Here is a 27228-nt window from a genome sequence, read left to right as displayed (position 1 = left end):
TTAAGTGGGTATTTTCATTAATCTTTTTTGTAGAGGAGAGATAGGCAACTTGTAGCTGTATAAATTACATTTTATTCCCATTCTCATAGTTGTTGTTGTCATGTCATTGGTGAAATATGAAAAACACAATCTATCAACATCTGGGAGGCTACATGTCTCAGATCCCTGATAGATAGTATCGGTTGAGTCACCTGTACTGATATAATGAGATTTGTCAGTGTGTGTCAGTTCATCACAGGCTTCATTATATAAAAAAATAAGTGCAAATGAGAGGAAACTATGAAACTACATATCAGACAAGATGGCAGCCTTGTTTGTAACATTGAAATTTAATTGATCCAATAAGAAGGGATATGCTTCACTGTTCCAATGTAGCACAAATTCTGTGTAAAATCATACTGCGTATTTTTGACATTAATATTGAAATCTGAAATATAAACAGAAAGTCTGTATAAGATTATGAGAAAAGGTCAATTTAGGGTTTCTCTATGGTGGCTTTAAATTCAGCATTTATCAAACTATTATGTTGTGGCAAACTAATAAATGACACTAAATAATGTTTTTCTCTGCAGAGGATGTCTAACTCCAGATTATTTCATTTTCAGTTGTAATGATAGTTACAACTGAGTTAGTTTAGTTGTATTAAGTTAGAGGCAATGAAACTTTTTTTTCTACCCAGAAAAATGTCATTGGACATCTTTCAGTCTTAAATACATTTTCTTCTGTGATCGATAAGAGATCGGATATTTCATGTAGTATATCTCCATACTATGATGTACTAGATAATTTCATTCATTTCCAAGTATTCCTTTCTTGGTCAAGAAAAATGCTTGTTTAGTTGGTGGTAAGATTCCAGAAGCTGCTTTTCTTCTTCGCTGATCTTGATGAAATTATTCTTCTTGCCATTTCCTGGTGCAGCCATTTGATTAAATAAATGGCTGCTGTTAGGTGATAGTTGAGGCACAAATCAAGACTGATGGAGCTAGTTCTTCTCACAGGAGTTTCTTAGAATACATTTAGAAGATATTAACTTATTTTTTATCAATAGTTTTATTACTATTTTGATTGTTTTTTGTCAGATTTGTTTTAAAATGTTTTTAGTCATTGTTAATCACCAGAGGGGCTCTGGTGGATTGAGAGGAGTTAGATCAGGCATGGGCAAATTTCAACCCTTGAGGTGTTTTGGACTTCCAACACCTAAAAATCCCAGCCATCTTACTTGCCGTTAGGAATTGTGGGAGTTGAAAGTCCAAAACATCTTGCTTGCCGAAGTTTGCCCATACCTGAGTTAGACAATTAAAAATGTGGCGGTAGGGGATTCCAGTTTCATATCTTGAACATTGACCCTCAGAGCCTGGACCCTCCTAGTAATATTTACTTGTGTGAAACTGATAAATGAGTTTATTTAGTGTATGGAATTTAGTGGGTATTCTGTCTTTTCTTTGCTTTTCAGTTACGAGTGGGAATCATGCAACCTTGTTGGACTGGGTTCCACCAGCTCTTATCATTATAGCCAGTGATGGTGAACATAGGGAGTGTCAATTTAGCAGTATTGGGAAAGCTATATGATTCCCAGCATTACTTGTAGAAATAAAAATAAGCAGTTCAAGTTCTGTACTGGTACCTGATGTCAGTAAGGGATTGATAGGGGCAAATAATTCGAAACTTAATCAATTCAAAGCAAAGGTGGCTAAAAAGTAATGTATGTTAAGAAAGGTAAAACAATGCTGCTTGTAATGCACTTGCTTGCTCATAATTTTACTGGCTGTTTTTTGTTGGTTATTTCGGACAAAATATTTAAAGTGATAATGTTTTTGAGACCATTGATAAAGGTTTGTTGGGTCTACCGAATTGGGTAATTTATACCCAGTCTCCAGTTTATGTTTTCGAGTAAAGAACATCTGCCATAATAGTTGAGACAGCTTGATCATCACAGTAAATTTATTTACTACAGAAACTGGATTGATATATCCCTGTTGATTATGTGATCCTTCTGAACTGTCTTGTCAGGTATGGCCTCAGGAGGTAATTCTTAACAATAGCTTGTTGTTTCTTGAGGACCTTTTCCAGAAAGGGATGTTGTGGGGCATCTATCTGACTCCTTGTCATTGCAGTATGGAATTTAGTATCTGTATGGCCATTGACAGAAAATTTTCAGTGAGCTGAAATTTGTTATCATTGATATGTAGATTGTGTTCGGGTCTGTTTTTCTTTCATGGTCAGGGAAACAATATAGGGGTGATAATGGATCTAGTTTACATGGAGGTGCTTCCAGTTAGAGACACAGAGACATACTCATCATATTTGAGATAGGGTATGTCCCTTAAAAAAACAAGTTTGCAGCCTGTTGGTTTTTCTGTCATGGATATCAAGTGATGGCTATAACCGGGAGTATCTTGGCCAGCTTAAGTTAATGTGTCAGCTGCTTTCTAATCAAGTCAGCCATGGGTGTGGTGGCATCTAGATGGATTATGGCTATGTGCACAATGTGATTTTCTGATCAGTCTTTGGAAATGGCAGTTGGTCCAGAGTCGAACGCTGGAAATGATGGGCCTGGTTTACAGAATCATAGCACACTTACTTTGCAAGGAATGTACTGGCTACCAGTTTCATAGCAGTGGATAAGGTGAAGAATAGAAAAAGAGTATGAATAAATAAAATTTAGTTTTCTATCTAAATGAAAGTCTTCTATAATTTTTAATGTATCAAGTTGTCTTTTTGAAAGGGCTTGTCTGGGCTTTGAGACAGCTTGACAATAAAAATGATGCATTTCTATACCTTGCCAAGTTAACTTGTATTGTACTGGTTGGTTGAAACATAATGTCAAAAAAAGGTGCTGAAAATTGTTATACCACAGAATCACAATAGTTCTATGAAAAACGGGAGGGGGTGCATTCTTGGGGAAAAGATTTTGGCTGTAGACTTTAATCAAAAATACTTAAAATTTGCAAGAAACCAATAGAAGTATTTTCAGAAATACAGAATATCACAATTTTTACTCTTAATTTAAACATACTCATAGGGATATAGATATATAAAATATATGTGTTTATTCTTTTTGTCTTGTATGGCTTCCTTGACCATGGCCTGCTTTTCCAGGAGGATGGCCTACTGGCAAGGGATGGGGTGCATCTCACACAAGTAGGAAAACACCTTTTTGCTCACAGACTCGCAAACCTCATTAGGCACACTTTAAACTAGGCCCACTGGGGGAGGGGGACAACAGCCTTGCGAACACTACTCTACCCACAATGTCAGGGAACCGCCAGAAGGTTAAACGGAGGGCTGCACAAACACAAAAGGACCAAGTACCGAAAGCACAATAATCCCAATTAAACAGATCAGGGGAAGATCTCAGGGGCTCACATGTCTTTACACTAATGCACAGAGCATGGGAAATAAACATGACGAACTCCAACTTTTAGCACAACACCACAAATATGATATCATAGGCATCTCTGAAACCTGGTGAGAGGACTCCTATCGCTGGAATGTAGACATCGAGGGCTATAACCTCTTTCACAGAAACTGAACAAAGGGGAGAGGAGGCGGAGTAGCCTTATATGTCAAAAACTCTTATGCTGCAGAAGAAATGCATGACAGCAATCTGGGAAACCAACTTGAAAGCATCTGGATAAGAATCAAGGGAACTGGAACTCAAAAAGATCTTGTTGTAGGAGTCTACTACAGACCTCCAAGCCAGGAGGAAGAACTTGATGAAGTCTTCTGCCAACAGTTGACCAAACAGGCACAGAGAAGAGATGTAGTAGTCATGGGCGATTTCAACTATCCCGATATTTGCTGGAAAACAAACTCAGCCAAGAGTACAAAGTCCAACAAATTCCTCGCTTGCCTTGCAGACAATTTCATGGTCCAGAAGGTAGAAGAGGCAACAAGGAGATTGGCTACTCTTGATCTCATCCTAACAAATGCGGAGGACCTGATCGATGCGGTTGAAGTGGTAGGATCCTTAGGGGCAAGTGACCATGTGCTCCTGCAATTTGAGGTACAAAGGAAGGCCGAAACTAAGACAAGTCAAACCCGCATTTTGGACTTTAGGGGAGCTGATTTCCAAAAAATGAAGGAAACACTGAGCAGCATTCCGTGGACACAGATACTAAAAGACAAGGGAGCTACGGATGGATGGGAGTTTCTCAAGAGTGAAATACTCAAGGCGCAGTTGCAAACCGTGCCAACAAAGAGAAAAAATAGGACAAGTGCAAAGAAGCCAGAATGAATGTCCAAAGAACTTCTAACTGTGCTGAGACACAAAAGAGACATGCACAAGAAGTGGAAAAAGGGAGAAATCACCAAAGAAGAATTCAAACAAATAGCCAACACCTGTAGGGAAAAGGTCCGCAAGGCTAAAGCACAAAACGAGCTCAGGCTTGCCAGGGACATTAAAAACAATAAAAAGGGATTCTTTTCTTATGTCAGTAGAAAAAGGAAAAACAAGGAGGCAATAGGACCTCTTCGAGGAGAAGATGGGGCAATGCTGACAGGGGATAGGGAAAAGGCAGAACTATTTAATACCTTCTTTGCCGTGGTCTTCTCACAAAAAGAAAGTCATCTTCAACCTCAGCAAGATGGAGTGGATGAGGGATTTGAGGACATCCAACTCCAAATTGGGAAACAAGTCGTACAGGAATACCTGGCCGCTCTAAATGAGTTCAAGTCCCCAGGGCCAGATCAACTACACCCAAGAGTATTGAAGGAACTAGCGGAAGTCATTTTGGAACCATTGGCAACCATCTTTGAGAGTTCTTGGAGATCAGGAGAAGTTCCAGCAGATTGGAGGAGGGCCAATGTGGTCCCAATCTTCAAGAAGGGAAAAAAGGATGACCCAAACAACTACCGTCCGGTCAGCCTCACGTCAATACCACGCAAGATTCTGGAAAAGATTGTTAAGGAAGTGGTCTGCAAACACTTAGAAACAAATGCGGTCATTGCTAATAGTCAACATGGATTTATCAAAAACAAGTCATGCCAGACTAATCTGATCTCTTTTTTCGATAGAGTTATAAGCTGGGTAGATGCGGGGAATGCCGTGGATGTAGTGTACCTGGATTTCATTAAGGCCTTCGACAAGGTCCCCCATGACCTTCTGGCAAGGAAACTAGTCCAATGTGGGCTAGGCAAAACTACGGTGAGGTGGATCTGTAATTGGTTAAATGGACGAACCCAGAGGGTGCTCACCAATGCTTCCTCTTCATCCTGGAAAGAAGTGACGAGCGGAGTGCTGCAGGGTTCCGTCCTGGGCCCGGTCCTGTTCAACATCTTTATTAATGACTTAGATGAAGGGTTAGAAGGCAGGATCATCAAGTTTGCAGACGACACCAAATTGGGAGGGATAGCCAATACTCCAGAGGACAGGAGCAGGATTCAAAATGATCTTGACAGATTAGAGAGATGGGCCAAAATTAACAAAATGAAGTTCAACAGTGACAAATGCAAGATACTCCACTTTGGCAGGAAAAACAAAATGGAAAGATACAGAATGGGGGATGCCTGGCTCGAGAGCAGTACGTGTGAAAAAGATCTTGGAGTCCTCGTGGACAACAAGTTAAACATGAGCCAACAATGTGATGTGGCGGCAAAAAAAGCCAATGGGATTTTGGCCTGCATCAATAGGAGCATAGTGTCTAGATCTAGGGAAGTAATGCTACCCCTCTATTCTGTTTTGGTTAGACTACATCTGGAATATTGTGTCCAATTCTGGGCACCACAATTCAAGAAAGATATTGACAAGCTGGAATGTGTCCAGAGGAGAGCGAATAAAATGATAAAAGGTCTGGAGAACAAGCCCTATGAGGAGCAGATTAAGGAGCTGGGCATGTTTAGCCTGAAGAAGAGAAGGCTGAGAGGGGATATGATAGCCATGTATAAATATGTGAAAGGAAGCCACAGGGAGGAGGGAACAAGCTTGTTTTCTGCTGCCCTGGAGACTAGGACGCGGAACAATGGCTTCAAACTACAAGAGAGGAGATTCCATCTGAACATGAGGAAGAACTTCCTGACTGTGAGAGCCGTTCAGCAGTGGAACTCTCTGCCCCGGAGTGTGGTGGAGGCTCCTTCTTTGGAAGCTTTTAAACAGAGGCTGGATGGCCATCTGTCAGGGGTGATTTGAATGCAATATTCCTGCTTCTTGGCAGGGGGTTGGACTGGATGGCCCATGAGGTCTCTTCCAACTCTTTGATTCTATGATTCTATGTTGATTCTTTTAGATTCATGGCACCCCTGTCTTAAGAGATTCCCCAGTTGTTTCATTCAAGCTATTTAGCATGTGGTGTTAGTAAGGTACACTATGATACAAGCTGGGCTTGTAAAAATCTAGTAAATTTCTGTCACCTAGTGTCCAATTACACCTGTTATGAAGGTCAGGTTATGGCAGTAAAAGCCAGATCTGACCTCCAGTCTGAATGCCTATGAGGTCGTGTGACAACTGTACTGGTCATGAGAAGCAGCTGTGATGAGATTCTAATATTTTTGGCTCCATAAGTTGAAAGATTTAGGTATCTTCATTTATGGCTGAAATGAATTACACTTGTGTGACACTTGCCTGCACCCAGGGAAAAGCAGTTGGGATAAAAATAAGTACTGTATTTTAAAGGCTTTTAAAGTAACAGACAGAATTATGATACCTTGGTTACAAGGACAAATGTGAACCTTGCAGTAGGGGTGCAGGTGAGCCTTGTACAAAGCACTGACATCTGAAAAAATGGAATGTGGTATTGCAAATTTTGTTCATAATAGGAATCAAGTCACTAGTTGCTAGATGAGATGACTGTGTATATTGTATGTATGTATGTACAATTTCCAGTTGGCAATTAAATAAGCCATTGTTGAAGTGTATGTACAGGATGGGAGCAAGAATAAAGTAAACACTTAGCTGGCAAGCTTGCCAGTGCTTATTTTTGAATAGATACAAATAGAATTCTGTGCCACATTCTTTGCTTTCATCTATTGTTGCACAATTTTCACAAAATCTGTGTATGATTTCTTTCATTGTTCTTTAGCCCAAATGCAGTAAAATATATAAAATTTTAAATAAAAATGTTACCTGGTTTTCCATTACTTGCTTTCTTGCACTTAGGACAGATCTACATTGACTCAAAAGCTAGGGATGATCTGGCATGCCAAATGCCAGATTGGCCTGGATATAGTCTGCTGTAGAGTCAGGAGGGAGTACTCACTGCCCAAAGCTGCCAAATGCAGTTGGCACCACTGTTCCCCTGTGTGACATGCAGAGTGGTCGGAAGAACCCCTCTCTCCCAGTACGCTGATGTCATGGTATGTGATGGCAGACAGGTAGGACCCATGTCACAGTCAAAGGCTGCTCTTACATGAAGGATGGTGGAGAGGATACTACCATACTGTGTCCTTTGAGATGACAGTGGGAAAGTTGCTTGAACATGAGAGATGTGGGATGACAGTTGGGATTAAAACTTTTGCCCCTTACCCTGGATCAGCTCTGTGCAGTATCTGCTTCTAAATCAACTTAAGTGGTCAATGTATAGAAAGCTTAAGTATTATCAAGAGATGCCATTTGAGATAGAAAAAAATATTACTACTTATTTGTACTTAGCTCAATCTGAAATGTTGATCTCATCAGAATAGAGACAGTGAGTGAGTATAGACCACGGGTCCTCAAACTTTTTAAAGAGAGGGCCAGGTCACAGTCCCTCAAACTGTTGGAGGGCCGGATTATAATTTGAAAAAAACATGAATGAATTCCTATGCACACTCCACATATCTTTAGTGGGGGAAAAAACTTTAAACAATACAATAATTAAAATGAAGAACAATTTTAACAAATATAAACTTATTAGTATTTCAATGGGAAGTGTGAGATAGGATTGTTGTTATTGTGTGCTTTCAAGTCATTTCAGACTTAGGTTGACCCTGAGCAAGGGCTGGGTAAATGACCTTGGAGGGCCTTATCTAACCCCTGGGCTTTAGTTTGAGGACCTCTGGTATAGACCACTTGAATAAATAGGACTTGTTAAATTATCACCTGTATAAGTCTTTTAACCCTATCAACTCTTATTGTTAGAACTAGTAATTGGATTTAGTTGTGTCTTCAGGTATCCTTATTGCAAAAATATGTCAAGGAGCTAGGTTAATGTGTCTTTCCCTTTCTCAGTCTCTTCCTAAATAATTCAGATAATATCTTTTAGTTGTGTTTAAAACCTGCTTTTTTCTAATTGTGCAGATGTGTGAATGAGCAAGCAAGTGTGAATAAGTGCTAAAATCTAACACTTACATTTCTATAAACTTTATCAAAAGAGAAAGTTTCTAAGCAGTAACAATGAAATCAGGTGACAAATTGTATAGTGATGTACCATAGTATTAATAACCTTTCTACATTCAGAATACCTGGGAAGGAATCCCGCTGGAGCATTGAAGCACACCAAAATACCTGGGAGTCACCCTAGACCAAGCTCTGACTTACAAGAAGCACTGCTTGATTATATAAAAAAAGTGGGTGCTAGAAATAAGAAAGCTGACTGGCACCACCTGAATACATCTCACCATGTTAAAACAGTAGATGTGGCTCTTAATGAGGCATGCCGCATTATCACGGGATGTCTACACCCCACACCACTGGAGAAATTACACTGTTTAGCTGATATTGCACCACCTGATATCTGCGGGAAGTGGTAACCGGCAATGAAAAGATGAAAGCATTGACATATCTGGCCCATCCTCCGTTTGGATATCAGTCAGCATGCCAATGACTTAAATCAAGAAACAGCTTCTCAACATCTACAGAGATACTGTCAGGAACATCTCAGCAAGGGAGAGTCCAAAAGTGCTAGGTTAAAACCTGGAACCCCAATCAGTAGCTGATACTGGATGAGGAATTCCCTCCTGGGCAAACAAAAGATTGGGCAACCTGGAAGATGCTAAATAGACTGCACTTTGGTACCACAAGATGCAGAGCCAATCTTCAGAAATGGGTCTATAAAGTGGAGTTTACAACATGCGAGTGTGGAGAAGAGCAAACCACAGACCACTTACTACAATGCAACCTGAGCTGTGCCACATGCACAGTAGAGGAACTTCTTACAGTAACACCAGAGGCACTTGAAGTGGCCAGCTTCTGGTCAAAGAAAATTTAGCATAATGCCAAGTTTTTAACTTTGTTAGTGGATTTTTATACATTATAACTGTATTCTCAATTTGCTTCTAACACGCTAAACAAAATAAATAAATAAATATACATTCAGATCTATTGTCGAAGGCTTTCATGGCTGGAATCACTAGGTTCTTGTGGGTTTTTTTCGGGCTATAGAGCCATGTTCTAGAGGCATTTCTCCTGACGTTTCGCCTGCATCTATGGCAAGCATCAAAATGAACAAAATCTGGCTACCAGTATTAAAAAACTCTAAAATTATAACAGCTAAACAACAGAGAGGAAAAAACCAGGCACAGATTAACACCTCCCAGCAACAGATTTTCCCAGACTCAGGCAGGCCGTCAAATGCTAATGAAGGTGATCAGCTAAACATTCACACCTAACTGCAGCAGGGAAGAGCTCCTTGCCCCACCCCAGCCATTCCACAGATATATAAACCCATTTTTCCTACTTCCAACAGACCTTCTCAACCTCTGAGGATGCTTGCCATAGATGCAGGCGAAACGTCAGGAGAAATGCCTCTAGAACATGGCTCTATAGCCCGAAAAAACCCACAAGAACCTATACATTCAGATCTCTGGTATAGAAGTGTACTTTGTATATAAAGAAATCCACATTGATTTTATTAAAATCCTTCTTTCTCCTAGGCTGGCCTAATTGAAGCTAATGGAGAATTAAAAGTTTTTATAGACCAAAACCTTAGCCCAGGAAAAGGTAAGAACATATTTTGAATGTTTTGTCTGCAAAAAAGGTAGAACTGTGTAACTTTACCAGAACAGTTTTAGGTGGAAGAAGCCTTAGGTAACGTGATCTATTATGCTGGCTTTTTATCAGTGGGTCCTGATAGGGTGGTAACAATTCATAATTTCCAACAGTGTGGAAACACTATGTTTTGTATGTTATGAAACATCTTGTTGCTGGATACAACTTAGAGTTTTGTACCTGAAACAAAGTATAATGAAGGTCCAGGACAGTTACTTCTGGCCCCTTTGATAGGTTCACACAATGTGGAAATTGTGTCCCATAGTGCACATGTGGCCCTCAGGGCTTTTATGCCAAAGAAGTGAGCATCCCCAAGCCCCCACCCCTCCAAGATTTTTTTTCAAATATGGAATGGGATTGTTTCTGTCCTCAAATGTGATGAGAACAGGAAGCTGACACTAGTACGTTGGTATATTCTTACTCTCACACACAGCACCCAACACAGAAAATCAGTGTTATGACAAACCACAAATTGTATACACAAACAACAATAAATAATTAGATTTTGAACCAAATTGTGAGCACAAATACAAGAAGGCACCTTGCAAGGAGATATCTTTTTTGAACTTCTCCAAGACCTGAAACAATCTAGGGGACAACCATGTGACAAAATTGCTTCACCATGCCCTCTAGAGCAGAGCTTTCCAAACACTTCATGTTGGTGACACACTATTTAGACATGCATCATTTTGTGACATAGTAATTCAGTTTTAGTAGAAAACTGGAGGTTACTCCAATCCCTTACAAAAAATATGGACATATACATAAATTGTAATAACAAAATGTATAGGGACACAATGTCTCATGGAAACCTTTCATTTGTGTTTTTATTTCCAAAGTTGTAATTTCTTGTTATGTTCATGCTACACATCACAGCTGACACACTAATGTGTTATGGCAAACAGTTTGGAAAGCTCTGTTTTTTTTAATTATCCCAATCATATTCTGAGAACACCGTTGTTTTTATATTGATTATGAGCACTGAAGTGGTGAATATTATGGAGTAAACAGAAGCAGGTCTATGTGTCCCAAATCTATTCTTACCAGTATTTACATACAAGACAGAATATATAAAATAAAATATTCAATTTAGTAAATAACACACTTTGTGGCTGAATTGAAAGTGTAACAATTTGTACCATGCTTTTTATTTGATACTCATTATGTGAATGATATTGTTTCATTTGACTGTCTTTTGTGTGTGTGTGTGTGTGTGGCTGCTGCAGTTCTACTTGTTTGTTTGTCCTGTATCAAGCCAGCTTAACATATCTGTGTAAACATATATTTAAATAGTTGGACTTGGTAAACTGCTTTCTTTCACATATTAAAATATTTTTGTATCTTGACATGTGATATTCACATCGTATCATTGAACTCACATTTTCTGTGAAGGTTTGTACCACAGGGTGGCAGTATTCATACAAAACATAACACTCAAAACTTCAGTCTACTTCATAATTTGGAGGGTAAAACTGAAACTCTAAGGAAACATTAAATGTGTCACAGTAAATATCACTAGAATTTGAAAACAGGCATCTTATAGCTCAGACTTGGGCAAACTTCGACCCTCCAGGTGTTTTGGACTTCAGCTCCCACAATTCCTAACAGCCTAACGGCTATTAGGAATTGTGAGAGTTGAAGTCCAAAACACCTGGGGGGACGAAGTTAGCCCATGCCTGTTACAGCTGAACCAAAACACAAAACTGGCTAAATAATGGGTGTGGACATTCTCAAAATGACTCATAAAAAATCAACAAGAATAAATCTTTCAGCAAAGGCAGGTGTTTGTACTGATATTTTAAAATCAGTACAAAATCAGAGATGTGCTGTGTGAAACTCATAATTAATGAAGTATTCCTGGTTATGGTTCTTCCTATCCCTGTATGTGTATGTGCAGTCATGTGTATAATATTAGGAAGTGAAATCAATTTCAGATCCTGTATCCTATTTTTTAATCAATAAACTGCTTGCTGACCTGATAAAGGCAGCATTTCCACCCCCTCCTCATATATCTATCTATCTCTGCAACACCTTATAATTTGAGGAGGGGAGTATGCACTGTTTTTTAAATATACATATATACACCCTTAACAGAGTTAAAGATTACGATAATAGAGAGATGCTGTGAAATGACAACTCTGCATTGAAAGTGCAACCAGTGCATTTCTACGCAATGATGACAATTTGCACACTATACCTGAAATTATAATTGAAGATTGAATATCACTGATTAAATTATTATAACTGGAACCCATATTCACAATTTCACTTCCCTGTGCCCAGATAATATGGTCTGTCTAAGAATTTGTTATGACCTCTAGGTCATTTTTATGGTATGCTTCTCCTAGAAGTTACTACAGATCTTGCTAGAAAGTTCCTCTCTGGGAATCACTTGAATCATCTAGTCCACCTCTGTGGTATCCTGGGACCCAAAGTCAAATAATTTAATGGCATTTAGTTGTATCTGTGGTTTCAGGTACATATGGTATTGTCAGAAACACATCCCCCACAAATATGGTGGAGTGTGTGTTCACTTTCAAATAATCACTAATGGTAACTGTTGAAGTTTGTATATGTTTTTGAGATACCCTGTGTATCCAGTTATTTTAAATTTAAAAGTGTATGCTGCAGTGAAACTGACAAACTTTAAAAGCAAATGTCTTCAATATGTCCCGTGATTTAACTTTTGATTGTTCAAATATTCCAGGTGTAGTTTCATTAGTAGCTGTTCACCCTTCCACAGTAAATACGCTTGGAAAACAGCTCCTACCGAAAACATTTGGACAGTCTAATGTCAACATAGCACAACAAGTGGTAAGTTTGTTAGAAAACCTGATGATGCAAGACATTCTGTCTAATGTTTTTGACTCACAGATTATCTGTATAGAATTAAACAGAAATGTATAAGCAGGTTGGGAAGACACACATAACTATCTTACGTTTTCATAAGATAGTTAAGAGATCTTGCCCAGGTTGTTATGGAAGAAAAATAATAATAATAATAATAGCTCCCTGACTCCTTTAAGATTACTTGCATTTCTTATTTCATATCATACATCTGCATGTCTTGAAGCAAATTGAATCTATGTGTTCTGCTCAGTATGGTATAGAACATTGGTTCTCAACCTTTCTAATGGCGTGACCCCTAAATGTAGTTCCTCACATTGTGGTGACCTCCAACCATAAAATTATTTTCATTGCTACTCCATAACTGTAATTTTGCTACTGTTATGAATCGTCATCTGATATGCAGGATGTATATTCATTATTACAAATTGAACATAATTAAAGCATAGAGATTAATCACAAAAACAATATGTTTGGGGGAGTATGGACAACAGATGATGGGATTTGCAGTACCTTCAACCAATTCAACTCTGACTTCTACAGACCACTGAGACCCCCCACAAATGACAAACCTGAACCAAACTTGGCACACAGAACCCCCTTAACCAACAAAAAATACTGGAGGCGGTTTGGTAGTGATTTAGAAGAGATGTAGAGAGCAAATGTGAACCCAAACAACTATGGACCTGGACCAAACTCGGCACAAACACTCATTATTCCAAAATTAGAACACTGGTGGAGTTTGGGGAAAATAGACCTTGACATTTGGGAGTTGTAGTTGCTGTGATTTATAGTTCACTTACAAAGAGCATTCTGAACTCCACCAATGAAGGAATTGAGCCAAATTTGGACACAGAACTCCCATGACCAACAGAAAATACCAGAAGGATTTTATTGCACCTGCAGTCACTCCAGGAGACTACTATTATACATTATAAGACTCATGAAATTGGAAGGGAACCCCAAAGGTCATCTAATACAGCCCCTTCTTTCTGCCAGGCAGAAAGATAGAACTGCTATTATATTATGATTTATTATTACAAATTATTATTATTATTGTTATTATTATTAAGACTCACAGTTGGAAGAGATCCCCAGAAGCCATCTAGTCCAGCCCCTTTCTTTCTGCCAGGCAGAGATATAGAATTACTATTCTGTTATTATACATTATTATTATTATTATTATTATTATTATTATTATTTGACTCAAGACAGTTGGAAGGTACCCTCAAAAGTCAATTAGTCCAGCCCCCTCCTTTATGCCAGACAGGAAGATAAGAGTTACTATTCTATTATTATTATTATTATTATTATTATTATTATTAGACTCATACAATTGGAAGGGAACCCCAAAGGCCATCTAGTTCAGCCCCTTCTTTCTGCCAGGCAGGAAAATAGAATTGCTGCAGGATTAATAATAATAACAACAACAACAACAACAGTCTCCTGAAGTCAGTGGAAGGGCATTGGCCTTGAGTTTTGGAGTTGTAGTTTACCTACATCCAGAGAGCACTGTGAACTCAAACAGTGATGGATCTTTACCAAATTGGGCACAAAAACCTGTTATGCCGAAATTGGAATACTGGTGCAGTCAGGAGGCACATGGAGGCAGAGGGAAGGGTTCCCTGCATCCTTTGCCTTTGTGCCGCCCTTTGGCCCTGCTGCTGCTACTGCTCTCTCGCCCGGTGGCTCTGGAGGGCGAGGAGCTAAATCTGAACGGAGGGAGGTAGCGGCCAAGTGCAGAGGGAAGGAAGGAAGGAAGGAAGGAAGGAAGGAAGGGAAGAAATGGAAAAGATAGGAAAGGTGAAAGGAGGGAAGGGATTAAAGGTGGAAGGAAGGAAAGAAAAGGGAAAGAAAGGAAAGGAGGGAGGGAGGGAATGCTGGCAGGCAAACAGGCCGGGGTTTTCCCGGCCTTCAGCCTGAAGAGTGCTGATCTCGGATGCTCCAGCTCCTCCGGTAGAGCTCCAGGGTGTCCGAGGCAGGGTTCACCATGGCTGGGGCTGCAAGGCTGACAGGCAGCGAAGGCCGTGTCTGTCTCTCTTCACCACGCTCCTTGTCTTCAGCCACTTCCCTCTTGCTGCCCCTTGGCCCTGCTGCTGGCCTGACTGCTACTGCTGTCTCCTGTCCGAGCGCAACAGGAGCAGCAAGAGGAGAGTGTGGCGAAGAGAGAAAGATGCGCCTTCTGCTGCCTGCCAGCCCTGCAGCCCCAACCATGGTGCACCCACCTCGGACACCCTGGAGCTCTACCAACGAAGCTGGAGCATCCAAGGTCAGTGCCCTTCAGGGCTGGGGGGAGGGGGAGGAAGGCTTGGTCTGCTTGTCTGCCGGCCTCCATTCCTTCTTTCCTGGGCCCTTTGAGCTTAGCTGCCTGCCCGCTCCCTTCATTCAGATCCAGCACCCACAGCATCCACGCCTTTGCCTCCCTCTTCCCAGCTCCCGAGTGATAGAGCAGCACCAGCCAGGCCAACACAGCCAAGGGGCAGTGGGGCAGCACATGACCTTTGGCACTAAGGCCACTGATGTGGGGATCTCTTCACTCTGCCTCCAAGTGCCTCCCCTTGACTCCTCACTGCCAAAGAGAAGGAGGAACCCTTCTGCGCTGACCTGGAGGCAAAGTGGCATGGGTGTGGATGCAGGCTAGCAGAGGGGGTCAGCAGCCATTTTGGGGAGGTGGAGGAGGCGGGGTCTAAGGAGCCGCTTTGCGACCCCTCCCAAATTGCCAAAGCCCCCCCCCCCCCCGGGGGGATTGCGAACCCCAGGTTGAGAACCGCTGGTATAGAAAGTACAATTTTTCTTTGGCTTAAAATTACCATATTTGGTATATTAAAAATACAGTTAAGAAAATGACAAAAAGTAAACTTCATTTTTTGTTACAAACTGAGTTACAAAGTTCTGAACAGTAAGGAATACCTGAACCCATAGGGAAGCTATATACAAAGCAAATTATTTTGTTTCTGTTAGTTCTCTCTAGTATCAAGCAGGCATAAGATGCTAATTCCATAAAAAGCAATGAGAAAAGTAAACAAAGACCAGGAATTGCAGGCATGCAGTACTTTATGTATTTTAGCATGAAAGTGTTCTCTTCCTATAAATTATTTGGAGACAGTAAATATGCAAACACTTTGATTTTAACATTTTATTCATCACAAAATATTCCTTAATCCACTTTTTCAGTTGCTATTAGAATAAAGGCCTTTATTTTAGCCAAAAGGAGAGATGGGTAATTAATAATAGTTGTTGTTATTTTTGTTGCTATTATTATTATTATTATTATTATTAGTAGTAGTAGTAGTAGTAGTAGTATTGCTGGAAATGGAGAAAGTATTTCCCCTGGATACAATTTTTCTGTCTTTCCTATGGAACATCACATTTCTAGTATTATATCTATGCTAATACCAGAGTTCAGAAAATCCTAATATGCAGTGTGTAGTTTCATGGAAATGTCAACAATCCATGAATCAGCACCTGTAGATACTTCGTATTAAATAATGTAGTCAGAGTTAATTAAACGTTGTAGTCTTCTGCTTTCTTCATCGGGCAAACTTTTTTATTACAGTGGGGCTCACTTTTGAGTAAGCATATTTAAGCTTATGCTACTTTTTTTAGTTTTTGAGTTTCTCTTGATTTATGGGGGTGCACTTAAAATGGCACCTTACAATTCAAATTGGAGACTGCAGATGCTGTTGATTTTGAAGGCAAAGCAAGTATCCAGAACAGCTAAAATTCCCATACATTTGCCAAAACCATATTTGAAGAGAATTCATTACCTACTTGCCTGAAGAATTCTGAGGAGTAAAAATCCAAGAGGATCACTATTTTGTGAAATTTCTTGGGCCTGTATCTAATTATTTATTTAACCTGGACACTGCTACTTTCACAAGAATTGGCAAAACCAGCTTATTTCTGCAGACTGCTGCATCTGGGAAACTTTCGAACGTAGTCTCTGGTGCTACAAAGGACTGCAGTAGACGTGATGGGAAGAAAGTTCCAAAAGTATTTTCAGTTATGACTATGGGATATGAATTTTGCAGTGTACCATGTTAAGAAAGTGTATGGAATTAACCAGAACTTGAGAATCATTATTATGTATTTTAATTGTAGGTTATCGGAACGCCTCAGAGACCTTCAGCCCCCAATGCTATTTTGGTAGGAAGTCCACACACACCCAACACACACTTTGTATCACAGAACCAAACTGCAGATTCTTCACCTTGGTCTGTGGGGTGAGTAAAATTCACTATTTTAATGTTTACATGTCGGATTTAAATTGAACTATTTTAGCATTGTGGATTACTTTTGAGTTTAAGAGAAGAAAGTGGGATATAAATAAATATAATAATAATCCATTTGTTTATTTATTTACAGTATTTATATACCGCCTTTCTCACCTCTGGGGGACTCAAAGCGGTTTTGTATGAATTTTTGTATGGCAAAATTCAATGCCTTACATTGGGCACCGATACGATGCCAATACAAACAATTATAATAGTAAAATCACAATTAAACATAAATCATAATTAAAACAATACACCAGCAAGCATTAAAATAATAAAACAGTCTTGTCAGTTAATTTTCATCAGATAGACAGCATGGTTTGGGAATACATGTCTTGAAGTCTTGAATTTCTAATAGTTGACATTCAATTATTGTGTTAAATCTCTGCTTCAGTCACTGCTGAAACATATTATATGGACTCTTAAGGTAGAGTTATTTTTTTTTCCTTAAGTGAATATCGGCTTCAAAATGTAGATAGGGATATATTTTAATATATTGCAAAGTACAAATATTACCTGTACATAATATTATTATATACAAGTAAGACATGTTTACTGTTTGAAAGTATATGTGTTTAATTCTGTGGATTTTCCAAGTTTATCATTCAGTGTATTGGGGCAAGATTTAAATGTGCAAATCGTGTTATCATATTAACCTAAAAAGCATAAAATTCTTATTTTTTAACAAACAAAAACCAAATTTGAAATGTTCTATGTTGAACCCTTCTAAATGTATTTGCCACATTGGCTATGGTCAGAGCAGGTTTCATTTATTATATACATGTTTTAATATCTAGTTAACCCATAGGATTCCTGTATAGTGTACGAAACAGAATAAAATTATTTGCATGAAATGGCAACAATAACTGAATGCACCTTTTCCACATTAAAAAAAATCATAGATTATTTTAATTCAGTTTCCTGTAATGATTCAATGCAACAAGTGAATAATATATCAACATACCTTAGTTCCTCAAATCACTTAACTCTTTTTATTGTCTACATATAACTCATTGGATTTGTTTTTATAGGAAGCGAAATAAAAAGGGAGAGAAGAATGGCAAGGGCTTGAGACACTTCTCCATGAAGGTTTGTGAGAAGGTTCAGAGGAAAGGAACTACCTCATACAATGAGGTAGCAGATGAATTAGTTGCAGAATTCAGTACCGCAGATGCTCACATCTCACCAAATGAATCGGTAAATATATTTCTGTTTTGAATTTTTTCAATACATGCACCATGAAATTACTTTTTCTAATTTTTGAAGTACCCTAGTTTGCACCCAATATTTGTCCTGTCTTTTAACACCCATTCTGTTCTGAATTTTGCAAGTTTTGGGATAGTTTGCTTACATATATCCACATTGTCCAAATAAAGCACAATTTCCTATACTGTTAGCTTTTCTCCATTTCACTGTCTTTTTTCAAAGAGAATTAATCCCAAACATCGGTACCTTTCCTCATGGGGGATTAGCCGCATGCCCTTGGCCTTTCCACATCTTTTCTGTCTCTCTGATGTACCGTAACCCAAACTATACACAGTGTGTCTAACTACACCAGGGGGGAAAAGCGAGAAGGGCTTTCAAAACATAGCTCACCTTCTGTTTTCTCTTCAAAGACTGGGGTTCAAAGACTAAGGCAGCAATTATACATATCTAATGGCTACTAGCTCCACCCCCCATGCAAGCCAGTGATTCTGCAGAAGCCCCCAGACAGAGCCAAAAACAACCACTACCACCCTGCCTTAAAAACATTTTTGAAAGAATACAATTAATTATTAGTAAATGCTGTCTCCCAGTCATATTCATTTTTATTTAATTTATAGTTATAAGAAAATAAACCTTTAATTGTATTTAAATTAATCTCATAATTACTAAAATATTGAATATGATAGGAAAAATACAAGAATTTGGAAAAGTGGCAGGCTTCAAAATGAATAAAGGGAAAACCAAAATATTAACTAAGAATGTAGGAAAGGAAAAACAAGAGAAAATTGCAAGGACTACAGGAATGGATATAGTAAAGAAACTAAGATATCTGGGGATTTGGTTGACAGCAAGAAATGGTAAACTTTTGAAGAATAACTATGAATTGGCTTGGAATAAAATACAGAAAGATCTTAAGAAATTGATTTTTTTGAACTTATCTTTACTAGGAAGGATCTCACTTATAAAAATGAATGTCCTACCAAAATTATTGTTCTTATTTCAAAATATACCCATAATCAGAAACCAAGTAGCTTTTAAAAAATGGAATAAAGAATTATTGAAATTTGTTTGGAAAGGGAAAAGGCCCAGAATTAAGTACTTGAATTTAATTAAAAAAACGAGAGGTGGATTAGGATTTCCAGATCTTAAAACATATCATGAGACAAGTGCTCTCTTATGGATGAGAGATTGGATGATGCTAGAAAATGAAAAAAGTCTGAATTTAGAAGGACATGATCTATGTGTGGGATGGCATGGCTACACGTGGTATGATCGAGAAAAAAAGAAAAAAATGGAAACCATTTTGTGAAAGCATCACTATTAAGAGTTTGGATGAAACACAAGAAATATTTTTATAATAAAACATCATTATGGGTCTCATCGATTGAGGCACATCAAAGAAGAATGTTAGGTTGGAGAGCGTGGCCAACATACAGAGATATTTTAGTAAGGAACACTAATGAGATTAAATCCTATCAGCAAATAAAAGAAACAATGTGAATATGACATGGCTACATTATCTGCAAATGAAAGAATATATTAAACAAGGCAATAAGATTGGTTTTGCCTGGGAAGAAACAATATGGGACAAGATTTTGAAGATGAAGAATAAAGTAATCTCAGTAATTTACAATACACTTTTAACTTGGCTAACGGAATGTGAGCAGGTTAAACCATGTATGATAAAATGGGCAGAGAATATAAGAAGACCTATTCAATTTAGAGAGTGGGAGCATATGTGGAACAAAAAGTTAAAATATGTCTATGCGACAGATTTAAAGGAAAACTGGATTAAAATGTTCCACAGATGGTATACCACTCCTAAGAAACTGGCCCTTATAAATAAAAACTCTTCTGATAAATGTTGGAAAGGTTGTCATCAGACAGGTACCTTTTGTCATATGTGGTGGACATGTAAAGAGATAGCGAAATATTGGTCGATGATACATGAAGTAAAAAAACCTGAAGAGAGTATTCAAGAAGAAACCAGAATATTATCTATTAGGTTTCACAGATTTGGAATTACAACTAGATGAAAATGAAGACAAACTACCTATCTGACGACAGCGGCGAGAATATATTTGGCAAAACTTTGGAAACAGGACAGTATCCCTACCATAGAAGAATGGTTAGGAAAAATTAGAGAAATAAGAGAGATGGACAAATTAACTTTTTTTTTTTTGAAAAAAAATACTGGGAATCCGATTAAGAGGACAGATTGGACCCTCTATGATAATTACGAGAAAGAAAGAAGTAAGTAAGGAGGAACATTTTATTGTGGAAGCACCAGAAACATCTTTTAAAATTTTTGGAGACATAACACCTGATGTGGAGATGTGTTTTGTTTTTGTGTTTTGTTTTGATTTTTGATTTTGGACTTTTCTTCTTCTTTGATTTTGGACTTTTCTTCTTCTTTGAATCTTGGGGAGGGGGGTGTTTTCTATTTTTTTTCCTACTGTTCTATCTTCTTCTAAATATTCACCCTCTTTTGCTGTAATTTTCAAATATTTCAATGAAAAACTATTTAAAAAAAGATATTGAATATGATATTAACTATTCTCTTGATGACAGTCAGTGTTGGGGCCTATAATGTTCCTTTTGATTGTTGATTATAATGCATTTAGTAATTTGCCACTGAATTTTCAACTTTTTTCATGTGGGTATTTTGTGATATACAAAAAAGGGTTTGGTGCCACACTAGTCACTTTGTCCTCTACTTTTTTTCTTTCTCTCAGCTTACTGATATTTTTCTATCTTGGTATTCAATGCAGCTAGGTTTTTATACTAAAGTTATGTATTTCAGTAACTCAAAAATATTCTAGAGTTTTGACCTTGGTGATTTTTCTTTTGGACATTATTTTTATTCCTCTTCCATTCATTTTACAGAAATCGTATATTTTGGAGTTGTTTACAATTTTCCTGTTTGAGAATAAAATTGCAGTTACTTTTCCCAGCATGTTCTGCCACATTCACATTTTGTTTGTGATTGGGGTAGGCAACTGATTTAAGTTGAGGACTTAAGCAGGTTAAATCTTTGAAAGCATATCCAACCTCTTTGGGGGTTTCAAGGAAAGAAAGAACATTTCTCATCAAAAGCAGGATAGTTTTGCCATCCTGCCCTGCACCCCACAACGCCATTATAGGCCCAGGAAATGCAATTTTCCCCCAAAAAAGAAATGACCTATTTACTGTATCAAGTTTTTTTCACTATCATATTTCTTATTTCCCACATAACTTTTTGTTGGTGGCTGAGATTCTTGGTCATCTACTCTTTGGAAGAGTAGAGCTTGAGTCCCTCTTGAACCTGTTTCTTGATGTTCCCCTTAAATTTTCCAACTAATTCCCTGTTCAATTTGGTATTCATTGGACCTGTTGTGTTGATTTAAATGTGTGCCCAAATGAATTCAATAACTTTCTTTAAGCAGCAAAAAATACAGTCAGTGCAGGTAGCATCTAGGGAAAGAAACTGAAACAACACACAGCTATAATTTCCCAAATATCAGTTCCCAAGATACCAAGCTCCCTCAGTTAAAATGTGAAGAAGTATTTTGACATATCCTGAGTCACCAATCCTGTGCAACGTCCCATTTTGCTGATCTGTTCATTTGTTCTATTTTATAAATAATTCTGAGTCATGTTTGTAAGGGGGAAAAGCCCTATTGTAGCTAACCAGTTGTGACATTATGTTGGTTGTATCCCTCCTATTACAGTAAAGAGTGATCTAATACTCTTAATTTACTATATCTACAGCAGGCGTATGATCAGAAAAATATTAGACGCCGTGTATATGATGCCTTAAATGTTCTTATGGCCATGAATATTATTTCCAAGGAGAAGAAAGAAATAAAATGGATTGGCCTACCTACTAATTCAGCTCAGGAATGTCAGAATTTAGAGGTAAAATGCTACACATATTTGTTATTTGAAATACATGTTGCTTATGTATTCTGATTTAGTATTAAGATTTAGTAGTTACCATCACTTCCAGGTTCTTCACTTGCCTTTACTTTGGCACTGAATTATTTTCATTTACAGATCCAAGTTCAGTATGGTGAAGAAATTCCCGACTTTCAAAATTGTAATGTCTTCTAAAAATTATTGTGGAATTGTTTCATAAAGACCAAGTAAAAATGTAGATTGCAAAGAGTCTCTAATTTTTCCATCTTCCTACACAAAGTGAAGGCAGCATTGGTTGGAAAGGAAAGCCAAGCTATACTTCCCACTCTTATATGCCAAAAAAATCATTTAAAAATCACAAGTTTATGATAGGATAATGATAATGAGTGGTAGAGTTCCACTTCAGTAATTATTGACAGTAAACAGAACCTTGAAATTCAGAAAAATAGATTCCATAAAACATCCTTTGTAATACATGGTTTTGTTTTAATAAATTGATTGTTTTCTGGCTGAATGATTTAATCTTTATGTATTTTAAATACTGGCCAAATAAGAATATATATCCTTTGATGTTCACATTTTTTCAACTTTTGGAAGCATTTTCTTTTATTCTGAGATCATTTTTGACAGGCTACCTGAGTAGATATTTTTTCTGTTTTTCTCACACAACTACAACAGCAAATGATATATAGGATCTACTTCAGTATACCTGAAGTATTTTTAAAATATTTCGGTATTTAAAAAATCTGAACAGTTAGTTCTAGTACATAATACACGCCACTTTTGAACTTACCTCTCATTCAGAAATAGGTGCTACTTGGCAATAGTTTCTGGAACCAAGCGAAAAATTACTTTAGCCTCACAATAAATGTTTTGGAAGTTCTTGAGTTCTGTATAGAGCTTTCAGTTTATATTGTTACTAGTATATTGTTAAAAGACATCAAAACCTTACACTTGTCCTGCTCATCTTTAATGAGGTTTTATTGTTTGTTAAGGTGGAGAGACAGAGAAGACTTGAAAGAATAAAGCAAAAACAATCACAACTTCAAGAACTAATTCTTCAGGTATTACAAAAGAATACTACCTGCATTGGCAAATCAGTTTGTATTGTTATATCAGTTTCCTTCAGAGTCCCAATTCTCAGCCAGCAGAGAGGGAGCCATACATACATTGTTTAACTCCTGTCAACACTAAGGTGAGGCAAGGGCTTATGTGTTGTGGGGATGTGATTCATGTTGGTCCCTTGGGTCCTCCTCAGATCTTTCATCGTGTCTTGGCCAGGAAAGGTCAAACACTACACTCCTCCTTTCTTTTGCTAATGTTCTTCCATTCCACCCACCCTGTCACCTAAAAAACAAGCTCTTACTTCACTAGCTCTCTCGGGTAGTAATAGTGTTAGATCTTGCTTCTTTACTTCTCCTACCTTTGCATCCCTTCTCCTTTGTGCCACACTCTCTTTTGGGATGAATGTGGGGCTGGAAAAGCTAAGACCAAATCCAAAGACAGCCCCCAAGCATCAGCCTCCAAGCATATCCAAATAACAAAAGGTTAACTTCTCATTGGAACTATGAAAATGCATATCTCATGGCTATAGCTGCCTCCTCTGGAGCTGCTACTGTTCATTGCTCTAGACAGTCACCAATACAGGTTTGAAACTCAAATAGACATCTTAGATAGGTATGAAACCCAATCAGAAATTGCACCTATGCATCCGCTTGCAATGTGCTGGCAACTTTGAACAAAATTCCAAGTACGTCCAATGACTTTCAGTTTGTATGTCTCTTCCCTGAAATGCCCTGGTAAGAAAAGAACATAATCTCCTCCAAGTGCACCTATGAGACCTCTACTCTCACAATTTGCATTTTCCACAGCATCCCTTATTCCTAGAGTAACCATGCTCTGGATTCAAGATATTTTTGATACCCAAGACCTATATATAAGGTCCCTACACGAGGTCTTACTTAAAATCTCATTCCTGTGACGGATGGCTCCTCTGCTGGCTGAGAATGGCACATTGGAGAACTTACCATGAAGATTCATTCTAGCCACAGAGGAGGAACAATCTGACCCACACTAGGGTGGCAAGACCATTTTTTCCTTTCTCTGTAGATTTTATTTTCCTCACTTTCCTTTTCTATTGGCTTGGGAATGAACTGAATAGGAACCAGAGATTCCATAGGAAATACTTTTTTCAAACATGTGATCCCTTGCCTTGCCTCGGCAGTGATAGGAATTAATGTATGGATACATGGCTCCTTCTTGACCATAATGGTCCTACACAGTAAGTTCTCCAGTGTCCCAGCTTTGACTGTGATTCATACTATAGTTTTAATTATTGGTTAGTTATTGGCATCCAATATTAGTTGTATTATCTGACACCATTTTTATCATATGTTCAGGTAACATTTTATTGTTAACCTTCTTTATCAAAGTTTGTCCTAAAATGCTGTGCTAGAAATATTACAGTGATCATATGGAACAACCTCAAAGGCACTTTTGATATCCTTCAAGTCATATTTTGCAAGTGTTTCAGTGATTGTACTTTCAGATTTATTCACTGGATTTTGCAAAAGGCAGGGAATAGGATGTTGAGACTAAACTTGTGATTCTCACTGGTCCAGAAAACAGGTTTTCTCACTTCTCAGAATTCCCTTACCTCTGCTATTATATTGATGTCATTTTCTTGTCCTTGGAAAGTATCCCACCCTTTCATTATTAGAGGAACAGCATCATCTATGGTTCTTTTCTCCCTTAGTCTGCAGATTATAATCCTGAAAGTGGGAAATTAATTTTTAAAATCCCTTCTCTTTAATTCATTCTAATTGTATATACTGCTTTCTAAAAACAGTCTTCAACAATACAGGGTGTGTATAGTTCTGAGGGTACTTAAATGTCCATAATTCTTTTAACACACAAGGCAATTGTTTCTTTATTGTTGAAAAAAGAAATAAAATGAAAACATGTATTTTCATCCCTTGACAGCAAATTGCCTTTAAAAATCTTGTTCAGCGAAATCGTCAAGCAGAACAACAAGCAAACAGACCACCAGCTTCTAATTCTGTTATTCACTTGCCCTTCATCATTGTGAACACCAGCAAGAAGACTGTGATTGACTGCAGTATTTCTAATGACAAGTAGGTTTTGATAGGAGAAGAAGTGTATAGAAAAGTATAAGTTGTTCATCAGAAAAGATAGATATATATGCATGCATGCACAATATGGGATGTGTTTGAAAAGACGTTCTGAATTTCTTAATACTGATCAAGTTTGAAATGTAGATTTTACCAAAATTTGATCTGTGTTACCAATGGGTTCCTTGATGGTGGATTGTGCAAACTGAGTTAAAACAGTGGAACCCTTTGCCGAGATAAGCATGATATGCCACACACTACATACAATACAGTGCTAGAGATTTAGGTATATACATTTGCCTATTATTGGCAGTAACAATCCAAGGTAAGACTAGGTGAGAAATACTGTGTGTTATTTTTTGAAAGGTTTGTTCCTTTTGCTTCCGACCCTGAATGTTTACAGATGAAATATTTGAGTAGCATGTCTTGTTGCCACATGACACTCTGTCTCCTTCTTGAAAATTCATAGTCTTATCCACTCCTGATCTCTCACCTGGGGAGCCACTTTCCTCAGATTTAGACTAGTACAGCCCCTCTAGAATGGATGGAACAGTAAACTAGATTTTACCTGGATTTAGTGTATTACTTCAAGATATTATATTGTTGTTCCCCACACAATCCAAATTTGTGTTCTTAAATAAAAAGCAAGTAACTTTCTCATGTCACCAGTGTTTAGGAATGCTGTATGGGCAAATGTTCACATCCATTCATTTTGTATCGAAATAAGATCTTAGACCCCATTGCCACTAGTTTTAGGTAGCAAATTTCAGACTGCTGTAGAAACATTTCTCTCACTCCCCATGGCACACACTGTTTTCACAACATTGAGTCCTGATCCAATGGCCTGTAATTAGGACCTCAGAAGTGGACCTTTCTGCTCCTCAAAACACTATGCAGCGTCTCCTTAAAACACTGCAGTGTATAGCAGTACTGTATAGCCTGAAATAATTCAGAACTTCGTATTACTTAATCCAGAACATTGAAAGTGTGTTGTTGCTAACAATGTTCATTGCATTTTAAAACTTTTATTTTAATAGATGATATGCTGGATGCAAAGGTTTATGAAAAATATGTGCATGGTTTATTGACTGATTTTCATTCACTGTCTACAGGTTTGAGTATCTGTTTAATTTTGACAATGCATTTGAAATACATGATGATATAGAAGTATTAAAGCGCATGGGAATGGCTTTTGGACTGGAATCTGGCAGTTGCTCTGCAGAGGACCTAAAAAATGCAAGGAGCTTGGTTCCCAAAGCTCTTGAACCATATGTGACAGGTAAGATTTTATAAAATATGTATAATTCTAGAAAGTCAACAAATCTAGACAGAAACCCTGGATTGACTTATGCACAGATCAGTGCAAATACTATACCTTAACTCTTACCAAAAAAGGAACCATCCCCTTCTCTGAGTAGAGTAGCAAAAGGCAAAGGCTTAGTCTGTCCCAGGAGAAACCAAAAGAAGCATCGACAAGCTTCCTCCGTTGTAGTGCTGCTTCTGACCTTTTTGAATATTTTCACAATTAGAAGCCTGGGTGGAGAAATGGTGGTGGCAGCGGTTAGAAGTGACTGGCTTACTTTGACGTGTCCCCATCTCCATAGAATGAACCTCAACTTACCAAAATCCATAATTTTGGACCCTACATCTGCCCTTCACTTACATATGAGGTCATCTTGTACATGAGTATATATGGTACTTTTATATTTGAATGGTGAATTGAGGGAAAGGCAAACTGCTGTCATTATAACAGCAGTATATGATTATATATTTATAATGGCACTACACAGTAAATTAATCTATAAATCATAATTCTTTTAAATGTTTCCGCTATATTTTAATAGTGGATTATCATTCCAGTGGAGGATTTTTTTTTATATAAAGATATGGTTATTCTTATAGAACAGAAGAAAATATGGTTTTCATTATCACCCCAATATTGCTGCAGGGTTTATTAAAATATAGTGGGATA

At 37.9% G+C, this 27228-nt stretch overlaps 1 protein-coding gene across 6 annotated transcripts in view; it reads left to right on the top strand.

Annotated features, from left to right (window-relative positions):
• The window catches only part of TFDP1 (transcription factor Dp-1), a 41665-nt gene that overhangs the window by 11046 nt on the left and 3391 nt on the right, over nt 1–27228 (top strand). For 5 of the 6 annotated variants that reach the window (XM_060769660.2, XM_060769658.2, XM_060769661.2 and 2 more), the window contains exons 3-10: nt 9787–9853; nt 12609–12715; nt 16850–16971; nt 18054–18219; nt 21979–22125; nt 23121–23189; nt 25108–25259; nt 26369–26535. In XM_060769660.2, the coding sequence (XP_060625643.1) occupies nt 9787–9853; nt 12609–12715; nt 16850–16971; nt 18054–18219; nt 21979–22125; nt 23121–23189; nt 25108–25259; nt 26369–26535 (997 nt within the window). The remainder of the gene's footprint in view (nt 1–9786; nt 9854–12608; nt 12716–16849; nt 16972–18053; nt 18220–21978; nt 22126–23120; nt 23190–25107; nt 25260–26368; nt 26536–27228) is intronic. The other variant, XM_067466848.1, reaches the window with a different exon arrangement.

The sequence above is a fragment of the Anolis sagrei genome, chromosome 3 (genome assembly GCF_037176765.1).
Source record: "Anolis sagrei isolate rAnoSag1 chromosome 3, rAnoSag1.mat, whole genome shotgun sequence".
In the NCBI taxonomy this organism is placed as follows: Eukaryota; Metazoa; Chordata; class Lepidosauria; order Squamata; family Dactyloidae; genus Anolis; species Anolis sagrei.
The sequence above is the reverse complement of the archived record's forward strand: the minus strand, read 5'-3'. Positions and strand labels throughout refer to the sequence as shown.